The sequence below is a fragment of the Vipera berus genome (assembly GCF_964194415.1).
Source record: "Vipera berus genome assembly, chromosome: 4".
In the NCBI taxonomy this organism is placed as follows: Eukaryota; Metazoa; Chordata; class Lepidosauria; order Squamata; family Viperidae; genus Vipera; species Vipera berus.
The window spans coordinates 57,257,758-57,271,646 of record NC_138206.1 but is presented as its reverse complement, the minus strand read 5'-3'; the positions used below and the strand labels follow the sequence as shown (position 1 = coordinate 57,271,646).

At 36.8% G+C, this 13,889-nt stretch overlaps 1 protein-coding gene across 1 annotated transcript in view; it reads right to left on the bottom strand.

Annotated features, from left to right (window-relative positions):
- Window positions 1-10,009: 10,009 nt before the first annotated feature.
- The window catches only part of BACE2 (beta-secretase 2), a 50,138-nt gene continuing 46,258 nt past the window's right edge, over window positions 10,010-13,889 (bottom strand). The window contains exon 9 of the mRNA XM_081327326.1: window positions 10,010-12,913. Within this exon, the coding sequence (XP_081183452.1) occupies window positions 12,660-12,913 (254 nt within the window). The 3' untranslated portion in view covers window positions 10,010-12,659. The remainder of the gene's footprint in view (window positions 12,914-13,889) is intronic.

Below are 13,889 nucleotides of genomic sequence, written 5' to 3'. Positions count from 1 at the left end.
AAACTGCCTGAATGTTGTGTAATCAGCTAGCTGGAGAGTTTTAAAATCTTTCCAACTAACCAAGCTGTTCTACCTGGAGAACAAGTTCTAAAGTAAACTTAGCAAATAAAGGGAAATTGTTGCACTTTAAACATTTGGAAAGAAGTGCCAGCTGTATGACAGGGCTTCTGGTCTTCAGATTACAATACAAGCATACTGTAGATGCTGGCTTGTGGCTTGCTTCTTGGTTGGAAGCTTTTTCTTCATTCTGTTAACAAAAAAATGTGCTATGTATAAACTCCTACAAAGTTAGGTGATGATTTCTCTGGCTTCTATACTATTGCATGTTTTCTTTAAAGATATTGGGTTGTGTATTTTTCTTCTCTCTTAACAAATAATTTTTAAAATCCCAGAGTCTAGCATAAATATAAGACAGGATTGTTAATGGTTTTGTAAAACTCAGCTAATTTATTATATCCTTTATAATGCACTGATGCTATTTGTATCTTATATTGAGACTAAATCCATTTTTAGGTCATTTGTCATTTCTATTTTAAAATTGGTTGAATTAGCAAAGATGACAAAATTAGCTGCTCTGATTAAAGACAATGGATTAGACAAGTTTATAAGAGACTGGAAGCCATTTGTGGATTTTCTACATATTAAATAAAATGACAGATGACTAACGGAAGGATTTGAAGAGTACTTTTAACTCTGAGGTAACCTGTTGATTTTTTACACCAGGTGTTATGTACTGGGCTCTTGTGAAGCACCACGTGGGTTGCTGGAGCAGCTAACGGCTCTCCAGCAACCCAGACTTTAAGTCTCCTGTGCTGCAATTGGCTATCTCCAGGCGTCAATGGTTGATTCAAACCTATTGGCTGCCGCCTAGGGGCTAGACTATATATTGCGGCTAGTTGCAGACATTTCCCCAGTATAGTTCCAGCACAAAATAAACAATGAGTTATCCTGTACTCTGTTCCGCATCTTCATTCCTGCACCAAAGAATCCGCTATTTAACACCACGCATGGCAAACTGCCGGCCCATGGGCCGGATGTGTCACACCAAAACCGCACCCACCCCATTGCCGGCAATGGGGAAAAAGCCACGATACGTCACGCAACATCATGTGATGTTGCAAGTTTGACATGCCTGGTTTACACACACACACACATACACACAAAATTAATTTCTGCATCAGGAGTATTTGTTTATACAATATAAGATTTTTGTTAAATACAGATAGGCAAGTTTATAACTATTTATAGACCATTATGTAATAGGAGGGGAATATATTAGATTTTTTATGTATCTTTCAGCATTTTTTTTAATGTTTAATATTAAATGTATTTGTTATCTTGGTTTTTTTCTTTTTTTGTACACATGGTTTTTCTTTCTTTGTTGTTAATGTTGGACATTTGTTAGTCTTTTTTTTCTTTTCTTTGGTTTTTTTTGGCGATAAAAGAATAAACATGTTTGAAAAAAGAAATTAGGTCTGCCATTTCTCTAAAGAAAAAGGCAGAAAAGTAGCCATTAAATTAAATAAATGTAAATTGTTAAATAATATCCAACAGCCTTTTTAATACAATACTTCTTGGATTGAATTCTCTATTTTGGCTTCTGAGAGTATCTTAGGACTGTTTCCTTTGCCTTGGCAATAATATTACAACAACAAAATAAGCTACATTCACTGGTGGGATTCAAATATGTGAACAACCAGTTCCCTTGTGTGGATGCTGCTTCTGGAAGTCCATTCTGGGCCTGGGCATCAAAAAATTAGCTACCGTTCTGCCGAGGTGGTGCGAACTGGCTGAATCCCACCAGTGGCTACATCGATATGACACCTCAGTTATGCCATTACCAGTATCCTGTCTTATGGTTGGGCTAATCCCATTATTGGTGTACATGTGTGTATGTGGGGTGGGGGGTGATTCCTTGTTTTCCCCAACTTTTGTTATCCTATCTTGACTAAAGGCCTGCCTCTTTCTAAATTACTCTATTCATTCAGATTTATTGGTGGAACTATTTGTTAAAAATGTGACCTCAGACACTTCCCAGGTGCATACAAATTGCATACAAATATTATATAATCAGTAAATAAAGGTAGAACATATGTTAAATATACATCAAATGATAATATGCTTCCCTACAAAGTCAATTCTTGCTCAATGACAGACCAAGGAATTAACTCAGAAAGGCAAGAGGAAAATCTAGAAGAGGTCTGTGCAACTTGTAGAAGGGAAAGGCCCACACTGATAAATTAAAAATCTTTGTGGTCTGCAAAGGAATGCTGGTGGGCTAATCAATGATTTGGTGACTAGAGGAGCATCTACAGTGTTGGAGCTCGTGGTCATGGTAAGCCATGGAGGCACTAGGCAACATGACTTTCAGGGCAGTGGTGGTGATTTTATTACTTTTTTTTTTAAAAAAAAGTCTGTGCTCTGTCCAAGGGTGCTTGGTAGGCTGCATGTACAGGCCTGGTCTAGAATTTATTTTGGAGCATTCAACTATCTATAGCAGGCATGTCAAACTCATTTTGTTTGAGGCAACCTCTTATAAAAGAATTGCCATTAATTTGTTTTAATAAAATAATTTAAATCAATTTTTCACTTGATTTCAAATTAAATGAATTATATTGGTTGACAACGAGATTTTTTTTTTAGTACAATTGCCAAATGCAATAAACTGGTTTTAGGTATATGTGTACACTAATTATTTCAACACCAATACATTTTAACAACATATTTCATTTGTAAATGAATGCAAATGCAAATTATACAATTTTTTTGTGCAAAAATAAAACAAAATAACAGATTTAAGAGCTGTTATCATTAGTTATCCTTAGATAAAAAATAATTCCATCATCCAAAACTTTGTTATACTGTATTTAACGAACAGATGCTTTGGGATTAAAAAAAAAAACCTGACTACGTTTGATTGTGTATCACCATGGCATTAAAACAAAATTCGAACAGTGTATGAAAAATAAAGGTTCCCTAAACGTTTGCTGGCTATATCTATACATTTTCCTTGATAGCATATCACCAGGACCAGATGGATTACACCCCAAGGTTCTCAAGGAACTGGCAGACGTGATCTCAGAACCACTGAACTATATTTTTCAAAGATCCTGGAGCACTGGGGAACTACCAGAGGACTGGAAGAGAGCTGATGTAGTTCCCATCTTCAAAAAAGGGAAAAAATAGATCCAGGAAACTACAGACCTATCAGCCTGACCTCAATACCTGGGAAGATTCTGGAAAAGATAATCAAACAAAGTCATCACTAAAAGTCAACATGGGTTTGTCAAAAACAGATCATGCCAGACAAATATTATTACATTCTTTGACCAAGTGACAAAATTAGTGGACCAGAGGAACGCTGTAGATATAATTTACTTGGACTTCAGTAAGGCATTTGATAAAGTAGATCACAACCTACTACTTGATAAGATAGAAAATGTGGGTTAGATAGCATTACCACCAGATGGATTCGTAGCTGGCTGACAGGCCATACTCAGCGTGTGGTCCTCAATGGAACCGCATCTACATGGAAGGAAGTGTGTAGTGGGGTGCCCCAGGGCTCTGTTCTGGGCCCAGTGCTCTTCAATATCTTCATTAATGATTTGGATGAGGGGATAGATGGGGAACTCATCAAATTTGCAGACAACACCAAGCTGGCAGGAATAGCCAATACTCCAGAAGATAGGCTTAAGATACAGAAGGATCTGGACAGACTCAAACACTGGGCACTATCTAACAAAATGAAATTCAATGGTGAAAAAAGTAAGGTTCTACATTTAGGCAGGGAAAATCAAATGCATAGGTATAGTATAGGTGGTACCTTGCTCAATAGTAGTAACTGTGAGAGGGATCTCGGAGTCTTAGTAGACAATCACTTCAATATGAGCCAGCAGTGTGCTGCAGCTGCCAAAAAAGCCAACACAGTGCTAGGCTGCATTAACAGAGGGATAGAATCAAGATCAAGTGAAGTACTAATACCACTTTACAATGCTTTGGTAAGGCCACACCTGGAATACTGCATCCAGTTTTGGTCACCACGATGTAAAAAAGATGTCGAGACTCTAGAAAGGGTACAGAGAAGAGCAACCAAGATGATTAGGGGGCTGGAGGCTAAAACATATAGGGAACGGTTGCTGGAATTGGGTATGTGTAGTTTAATGAAGAGAAGGGTGAGGGGTGACATGATAGCAGTGTTCCAATATCTAAGGGGCTGCCACAAAGAAGAGGGAGCCAGGCTGTTCTCCAAAGCACCTGAAAGCAGGACAAGAAGCAACGGATGGAAACTAGTCAAGGAGAGAAGCAACCTAGAACTAAGGAGAAACTTCCTGACAGTTAGAACAATTAACCAGTGGAACAACCTGCCTCCAGAGGTGGTGAATGCTCCAACACTGGAGGTTTTTAAGAAGAGACTGGACAGCCATTTGCCTGAAATGGTATAGGGTTTCCTGCCTGAGCAGGGGGTTGGACTAGATGACCTCCAAGGTCCCTTCCAACTTTATATTATTATTATTATTATTATTATTATTATTATTATTATTATTATTATTATTATTATTATTATTATTATTATTATTATTATTATTTATAATTGAAGATTATAATTAGTTGCGTGTGTACGTTCAGCAAGTGTGATGTATTTGTGCTGGCATTTCTAGGCCTCTTTCCCACCACATCCAGAAAATTTTGTAACAAACATTGGAATTCTTAAGGCCATGTTTTGTATTTCCCAGCAATCTGTTACTGGAAGGAAAAAGCAATCCCTGCTGTGTTACTGATCCCAGAGAAGCATTTGTATGTATGCAGGTATCCTTAGGGTACCATAGTTATGGATGAGAAATACTGGTTGCAAAGTTGGCATTTCTGGATGTAATACAGATATTTTGACTTATTTTTCTTTCTTTGCATGTCTGATATTTTTAAAATGGCATATGCTACTGACTACACTTATGCACATATGTAACATCTTTTGCTAGGATACATGACCACTGCTTTTCCAGAATGTGAAAAGTGAAAGTTTGTGACTAAACAAAATTTTAATGTACAGATAATACCACCAGAAATTATTTTAGCCTTTTTCATAAATGTTGTTATTGATGTTAACCTCAACATGGAAAACATCATATATTATTATGTATATACTAGATTAATTATTTAAAGACTGAAGTGCAACATAACTAGATTCTAAATAATCTATTTTTCAAAACACACAACAGTCCAAACAGTAAAAGTAAAGTCCAAATTAAGAACATTTGATTCTTAAGAATTGTTTAATTTAAAGTGGTTTAGTTGTAATAGAAGGTTAGATTCAAAATAGTTTTCAAGAGTCTGTACAAAAGATATTATTTTTTTCTAGCATCAGCTAAATTAGACATATTACATTGAGAAAAATGTTTGATTTCATTGCAGAGATGTTAACAGAGGAAATAATTATTTTGTTATCTAATTTTACCTTCCAAAAGACTGAAGCAGATGAAAAATGTGAGTTTCTTTCCTGTTGGCTTTTCTTAATTAGCTGTTTTAGATTCTAAAAGTTTAGTTCCCAAAGAAGTAACCCTGTAAATAACTTTAATGTCCTCCTGTAGGGCAGGCTCTTTTATGACTCAAGGACTTCAACTCCCAGAATTCCTGAGCCAGCATGGCTCAGCTTGAAAACCTCTCCATTTCCCCTCAGCATGGCTGGCTCAAGATTTCTGGGAGTTGAAGTCCATGAGTCATAAAAAAGGGCCAAGATTGCCTAGCCCTGCAATAGGCTTTCAGACGGAGCTTTTTTTCTTTTTTCTTTTCTTTTACAAAAAAAGGTGCTGGAACGCCGTTCTGAGCGTTCTATGAGAAAAAAAGCCCTGCACAGGAATGACACTGAAGATTCTCATTTTCATCAAAATGTCAAAAGCAGCAGTGTCATTATACGATACGTTCTGCCCTTTTTATACATGTGCATGACATCATGTATATTTTGTACATTATGCATGTACAAAAGAGGCGGGGTCTGTTATGGATACTGCTGCTTCTGCTGCCTGACTGATTCCTCATTTTGACAATGACTGTTTTGTGACTGGCCTTAATCATTTTAGCAGCCATTATGTAAACAGAAAATTTGTCATGGTAGTTATATTCTATATCCATCGTATGTGCATTCAGAATGTGCTTCTAGTCCCCAAAGTTACCTACCTTTGCATGTAGTGTTGTCCTTTAAACCAAAAGGGCTATTTTCCTCTGATGTAAAAGTTTCCTATTCCAGGTGTGTTTATGTGCCATCAAATCATTTTCACCCCACTAGTGACCAGATAGTTTTTCTCCATGACAATCTACCCCTAATCTTGTCTTTCAGATCTTCTAACAGTGTTCTCATTGCCACTGTAACTGAATCCATCCACTTTGCCCTTAGTTGTCCATTTCAGATATACTGGCCAGATTTTCTGTATATATTTTTTCCCAAACTTCCCCTTTTGCATGGCTTGTAATAACCATACAAAACTTCAGATGATTACTGGAGGGCAGAAAAGAGCTTCGATTTCAGTGTAGTTCAAATCTCCGTAGTATTTATTTATTTATTTATTTATTTATTTATTTATTTATTTATTTATTTATTTATTTATTTATTAAATTTATATACCATCCTATTCCCGTAGGACTCAGGGCGGTTTACAGGACAGTTAAAACCATGAAATACAAAATTAAAATCAATTAAAACAATTAAATAAAATTCAAGCCCCAAAAGTAAATCTAAAACCCAATTAAATTAACAACCCCACAGTCTGGACTAAACAGCTCAAAGAGCCAGGTTTTCAGGTCCCGGCGAAATGAGCGAAGGTCGGGGGCAGTCCTAAGTTCTGTGGGTAGTTGGTTCCATAGGGCAGGCGCACGCACAGAGAACGCCCTTCCCCTGGGAATAACCCGCCGGCATTCATTAACCAGCAGTACCCTGAGAAGGCCCTCCCTGTGGGGGCGCACAGGACGATGGGAAGATGATGCCGGCAGCAGGTGTTCCCTTAGATAGTCCATACCCAAGCCATTTAGGGCTTTATAGGTCATTACCAGCACCTTGAATCTCACCCGCAGGGCAACCAGAAGCCAATGTAGCTTGCGGAGAAGAGGTGTTACACAGGAGTATCGGGAAGTTCCCATCACAACTCGCGCAGCTGAATTCTGCACAAGTTGAAGCCTTCGAGTGGTCCCATGTAGAGGGCATTGCAGTAGTCTAACCAGGAGGTCACTAGCGCATGAGTGACTGTACGTAGGGCATCTCAGTCCAGATAGAGCCGCAACTGGCACACTAGGCGAATCTGGGCAATAAGCAATCAGGCTCAACAGAAATATAAAAGTACATATGTTTTTTGCTCACATTTTGCCTTCAAATTCCTCATCATTTTCAAAGGTGAGTTTGGAGGAGTAAGGACCTTCACATGTAACATAGTGCCATATCCCCTTAAGTATCAGATATATGGCATTATGAGGACTAAGCACAAATACATGCACTGAAAACCTAAATCCATAAACCAGTTTAGTGAAAAATGTTGTACTATATTGTGTATGTCTGAAAACAGATTACCCTAGAAAAGTTTTTAATGAAACACCAACAGTTCAAAAACCTAATGACTGACATGTATTCTCACAATTTATTTTACAATGGTAGCCCATACTTTTGACAAGTTTTATGGTTTTATTTATCAGTTACAGTGCATCTACGTTATTCTTACTATTGTACAAAGATTGAAAAGTGAAGGTATTCCTACTGGCCTGTTCAACATATGAGAATCAATAAGAAATGGAAGCAAAATTGGGAGGGAAAATGAAAGGAAGCAAATACAGATACCATTTTTTCATGTTACATAATCTTTGCAATTTGAAAGGTCCTTGGCCCTCTCTGAGTTTGGTTGTTTTCTTGCAAACATTTCATTAACCAAACTAGGTAATGAAACATCTGCAAGAAAACAACCAAGCTCAGAGAGCACCAAAGATCCCTCATTCCAACCTTGAGCTACAAATATTCACCTCTCTTGGCATCTTATTAGATCTGTACATGAGGTCCTCCCTCTTTTCAGCTATATGTGCATAGGTAATCCGCTGCTGGCTGATATCAGCATATCCTCTATCTAATTCTGCAGTCCTGAGGCACAAGATGTTTATCCCTCTTTATATAGCCATATACAGTAGTCACTGCACAAACTTCTCAAAAAAATCCTGAAGGTCACTTTGTACAGATTAACTGTCTAGGGATACGCAATAGCTGTGAGCAATTTTATGTGCAGGACACTCCTACAGAGACTCTTCTCCATTACAATTCATTCCTATTCTTACTATTAAACAGCTAACTGCAGATTTGCTAAAAGGGACACTTGTTTAGGCCATTTCACAGTAAACATATCCAGTGGCGTAGCGTGGGTTGTCAGCACCCGGGGCAAGGCAAGTAATTTGCGCCCCCTAACCCGTGGATTTTAGCACTCGAGTCTGCACTGTCCCTCCCCCAGATAGTCCCTCGCTCTCTCTCCGCACCGCACGCCTGGCACCCCCCCTCCACAGTGGGCGGCGACCCGGCGGCTCGGATCGGATTCGCACAGCCAGCACTGCAGTGAGAGAGAGTGAGTGAGCCAGGCAGGGGCAGAGAGCTGCGAGTGCGAGCGCGCCCCCCCAGATGTTGCACCCGGTGCGCCCGGCCCCCCCTGCACCACCCACGCTACGCCACTGAACATATCCAGCCCACCTCACTGCAGAAACAACAATAACTGATTGTCATTGGATGGTCCTGTCAACAGACTTACCTTTGTTCAGTTTGACTTTTAGAAAAATAAGGCTTGTTTTCCGATTATTTCCAAATTCTATTGCAGACTAACAATTATTTGCTAGCCAAATTCTTTTAACCATGCTAATTTGATAATTTGCTTGGAGGAAATAGAAATACTCAGATGTGCTTCGAAGATCTATTTTTAATATAGTCTTTCTTCATTATTATGGTCAAGGGAAAGCATTCTGAAAAGACCTGTATTTTCATTATCACCAGTAAACACTCCCTCCATAATCAGAATTTTATTTTAATATCTAGTCTTTTTTAGAACATTACTCTTGAAATTATACTTTTTCTATTCAGCTATTTTCTTCGTTTTTTAGTCACAGAAATGCCTTCTTTCATCAGATAGTTTTAATAAAGCAGTACTGTGGAGAAGCAAGAATTCAAAGTTCTTACTGCCAATACTTCACAAAAACAAATGGTGTAAAAGGAACAAATTGGATAAATTCCACCGAGAATCATTGCCTATTCCAGCTCAGATCCAATAATCCTCTTTACTGAAGATTAAATCAGCTGAGAAACAACTAAATAAGCAGAAGTTAGTTGGCAGAAAGAGGGTTATAGGCATTAAGTTATTTTGGATTTCAAGCAGGTTTTAGGAATAGAAATGCTGGAAAGCTCTTTAGATCTGTCTGCAGTGATAGTTTCATTTTTTTAAAAATTTCCAGTCTGTTATGAACTGATAGGATTTTGTGACAATTCAAATTGCTACACAAGTTTCTAAACCTTTAATTTCAGGTATTGTACTTATCTTATTGTGGACTAGAAACAAATGGACCAGCACCTGGCAACCCACCACACTTTAAGTAGCAATGTTTTAGACAGAATTAAGAGATGTATAATTCTTTAATTGTAAAAAAATGGTTTGAGAGCCATGCAGTTTTCAGTTCACTGCATTTTGCTCCAAGGTACCGTAAATATGTACATTACTGCAAATTAGATAGAGTTTAGTTCTCATTGAAGAAAGCAAAATATAGTATGTTTTACAACCTGCGACCATTAAGGAATAAACTCTATTAAACTTGCACAGTCTACTTCTCAACACTTCTGGGTGGTGCACAATAATCAATGCAATTAGAATTTAAAAAATAAAGCTAAAAGATGGCAATAAGGGGTGAAGTTCAGATCACCACAAACTAATAAAGATGGAATATAAATGTTTTTGTGTGCTGTATCTTATATAATCAGATCAATCCATGAAATCTATTTAGATAGAACCATCAAAACTGAATGAAGATGTTTATCTCACCAAAGAAGGTGGTGCTAAAAATACAATATTTTGAAAGAAGCCCATTTGTAGCTTGCTCCCCCATCCGCAGTCTGCAAATACAGGAACTCCTTGACTTACAGGCATTTATTTAGTGATCATTTGAAGTTATGACACTTAAAAAATGACAATTACAACCACTGCAACTTCCCCATGGTCATGTGATCAAAATCCAGATGCTTGGCAACTGCTTTATATTTAGGATGGTCGCAGTGTCCAGGGGTCATGTGATCACCTTTTGCAACCTTCTGACAAGCAAAGTCAATGGGGAAACCAGATTTATTTAACAACCGTGGCAAGAAAGATCGTAAAATGGGGCAAAATCCACTTAACAAATGTCTTTATGTTTAGCAACATAAATTATGGAGTCAATTATGGTCCTTTCATTTGAGTTTCTTGTTTTCATTGAAGATTAAGAACAGCTGTTTCTTGTGGAAATGGCACCTTTCATAAAAGTAGCAGAGAATTCAATGAACAAAACCAGTCCTTAACTAATCAGTCAACATGCCTATGGAAATTTTTTACATAAAAGTTTATTTCAATTTAATTACAGGTATAAATAACCTTTATGATAGAGAGAATCCCAGCTGAAATGTTTGAGACCTCATGAACTTTCAACTTCCATGCTACACTTGCACAATGTGTTTTGAGGTTAAAAATGGTCCTTGTCTCACTATTGCCCAGCATCTCTTGTGACACTCACCAAGCTGCCATCCTTCTTCTCACTTTAGATGGGTGTGTTGGAACAACAATGCAAGCAAATATCAGAAAGTACAAACTTTGTTAGCCGTATTTCAGCAACAAAGCTTTTTAAAGCTTTTTAAAAACTCACACAGAGGTCCCCTCTTTCTTAACAAATCAATTATTGCTTATTTTTTCAAGTATCTGCATTTATGCCATTCAAACCCAAAAATAGTATTCCAAAACAGAGTGAATATGGCACCAATAAAAGGACTGCAAAAGTTCAAAAGGAATCTGAGTAATACATTTGCCAGTGCATTATTTTTTCTTTCAATATCAGCATAACTAGTATGTAAAGATTTTGTGTACCTCATAGAGATAATGGCTTACTCCTTACCCTGTGATCAGACTCTGCAATTTAATTTTAAAATATTACAAAATATGTTACAATAACACAAACCACAGTAAGTTTTTTTTAGTATTACAGGGTTTTTTTTAGTTAAGAATCATATTTATGAGTATTGTTTTAAATGCACGTTTATATATCGTGAAGGCCTTTGGCACAAGTGCATAAGCAAAGATAAAGGAGAGTTAGCATAGACAAAAATATGTGAATAAGTGAATATGTTCCTGCTAGCATTGTGTTTACTACGTGCTGAAATGGTGATCAATAAAAATTGTCATTGTTAAATAATTAAATGTCTGACCATTTATGGGCCTTCACCTTTCTCAGCCAGGTCACAGTTGAGTGAATCATTTAACTGAAGTAATTCCCCTTCAATTGTATTTGTTACAAATTTGATTTCTAGTCATTAGAGTCTTGATAAATGGAGAGAGAGGGAGGGAGGGAAGGAGAGAGAGAGGGTGAGAGACTTTGCTTTATATCTATGCTATTTCTGCAGGATATGTGCACAAAGGCTCAAAGAACCCTTTCAAAGATCATTTATGCATGAATTCAGAAAACCAGGACACTTATGTGGGTGCTAAAGTTGTAAATGTTAAAATGTCACAAACTGGGAATGTGTGTGTGGGAAGGAGATGGAGACGGAAAGAAGCTTTAAAGGGATGTTCCAGTTGTGCTGAATACAGATGGAAAGTGATCTGCAGTTACATCAAGCAGGTCTACCTATATCATACTGATGAACTGAATCTCTGAAGAGAGGCAGTCCTGTTCCATACTAAAGTTACACAATGGGTGTTCCTCTGTTTCACCTTTAAATTGTTAAAAGAAACAGATAATTTTCCAAGAGGGGGAAAAAAACCTCATCTTTTTTTTAAAAAAAAAATCTGCCTTATTTTCCTCCTTTTAATTATCAGTCTCTCTTTCTGTCAGCTACTGATGAAGTCATGATTCATCAAGGAATAGATATTTTTAATGAAAAAATAATGACACAAAGGCCAAGAAATATTTCTGTTCTTTATGGCAAGTCTGATGAATGGCTTATCAAAATAATGTTTTGTAGGTTTTTGTTTTGTGGAGATGACAACTTTTTTGGAACTATAAAATAAAGTTTTAGTTTGTTTTTTTTTTAAAAAAACTATGCTAATTGGTGCAATTGTATATCAAGCAAATAATGAAGTAGAATTTGAAATGGCTATATGTTAACATAGCTAAAAATAATTCATTGTAAAAGTATCAAATTTATGTCAAAGGAGAATTGGAGATGATTTGGTGATTGATCATAGTATTCCTACAGAATGAAGCCTGGATTTTCACCTTTGGCTAAAATACCCTAACCTTGTGCCTGCAAATCTGTTCAACTATATCTCCTATAATTCTCAGCTCATATAACCACACTGATTTAGAAGCACAGGGTGCACATCTGAAGCACATCTGAAGAACCTCAGGGTGAGGAAATTGGATAGTCATTCTTCATTCCCTATCGGAATACATAAGGATTCTTCACGAGTTGATCAAATTCTTCATTTCCATCTATGCCGTACTAAGGACGATTCGTCGTTTACGGTGTCGCCATCAGCATAACGATGACAACACCGCGGTGGAATAAGGAGCAAGATGATGAGTATGAGAAGTACAAGTCCACAGAAACTCATAAGTGTGTAAGACACAATCCACAAGATTGGTTCGTGGAGGGATATAGTTGATATGCAAGTGGCTGCTACATCTGTGGTAGTGAAAGGGCCTTCAATCTCAGATACTGGAGAACCATGCAATTCTATATAAAAAAATTAAAAGAAAGATAAATACTGACAGAGGAAACAAAAAGTATATATATGTTAAAATTATAAGCCTGTAAGGGTTTAGAATTAAATGCTAGTATACTCTCTGTTAAATTCAAGCTGAGGAAAATATACAGGTTACAAAAGAAACCTCATATTTACATTTAGGACATTTCATAGGAAAATGATTTCAATTCAAAACTATAAACATTTATTTCACAATATTAAAAGATTTTCTTGTAACAATTATTTCCTATGATCTGTGAAATCAAAGAAATCATTTCAATTCTGTGAAACCTTTTTCTGCCTAATGATTAATGTGAAATCCTAAAATATGAAGTTGCTTTTTGTAAATGAAAAGCCAAAATTTACCTTAAAAACAGTGTTCTTAAGGCTCATTTGCAGTGCTAAATGAATTGTTTCTGAAGGTCTACATTTAGAAACAATTTATTTAGCACTGCAAATGAGCCTCAAGAACACTATTTTTAAGGTACATTTTGCCTTTTCATTTACAAAAAGCAACTTCATATTTTAGAAGAGTAGCAAGACTACTGATTCACATTTTTCTTCCTGAGATGGTTCAAGTGTAAGATCACGTCTCACTACCAAAAAAGTCAATGTTCCATTGCTTATGTGTGTGTGCCTTTATGGGTGTGCACATATGTGATTAAGTACAGACAAAAATTTTAAAAAATCAATTTAGTACCTAAATATTTGTTCTTGAAACACAATGGATTCTTTTTTTTTCTTTTGATGGACATACATAGAGCATCTTGCATGCATGAGTTGCTCTTGTTGGTTTCATCCATTTCAATAGCAAAACATTTAATAATCCACTGAAAACGCAGACACAGATCAAAAGTGTCTCTAACTGTATGAAAGAAACCGAGTCCCTCCATCCTATGAAATTCACAAGAGGCCTTCAGAAATCATAATTGCTCTGCTTCACCTATTTGGCAACACCGTTTGGAA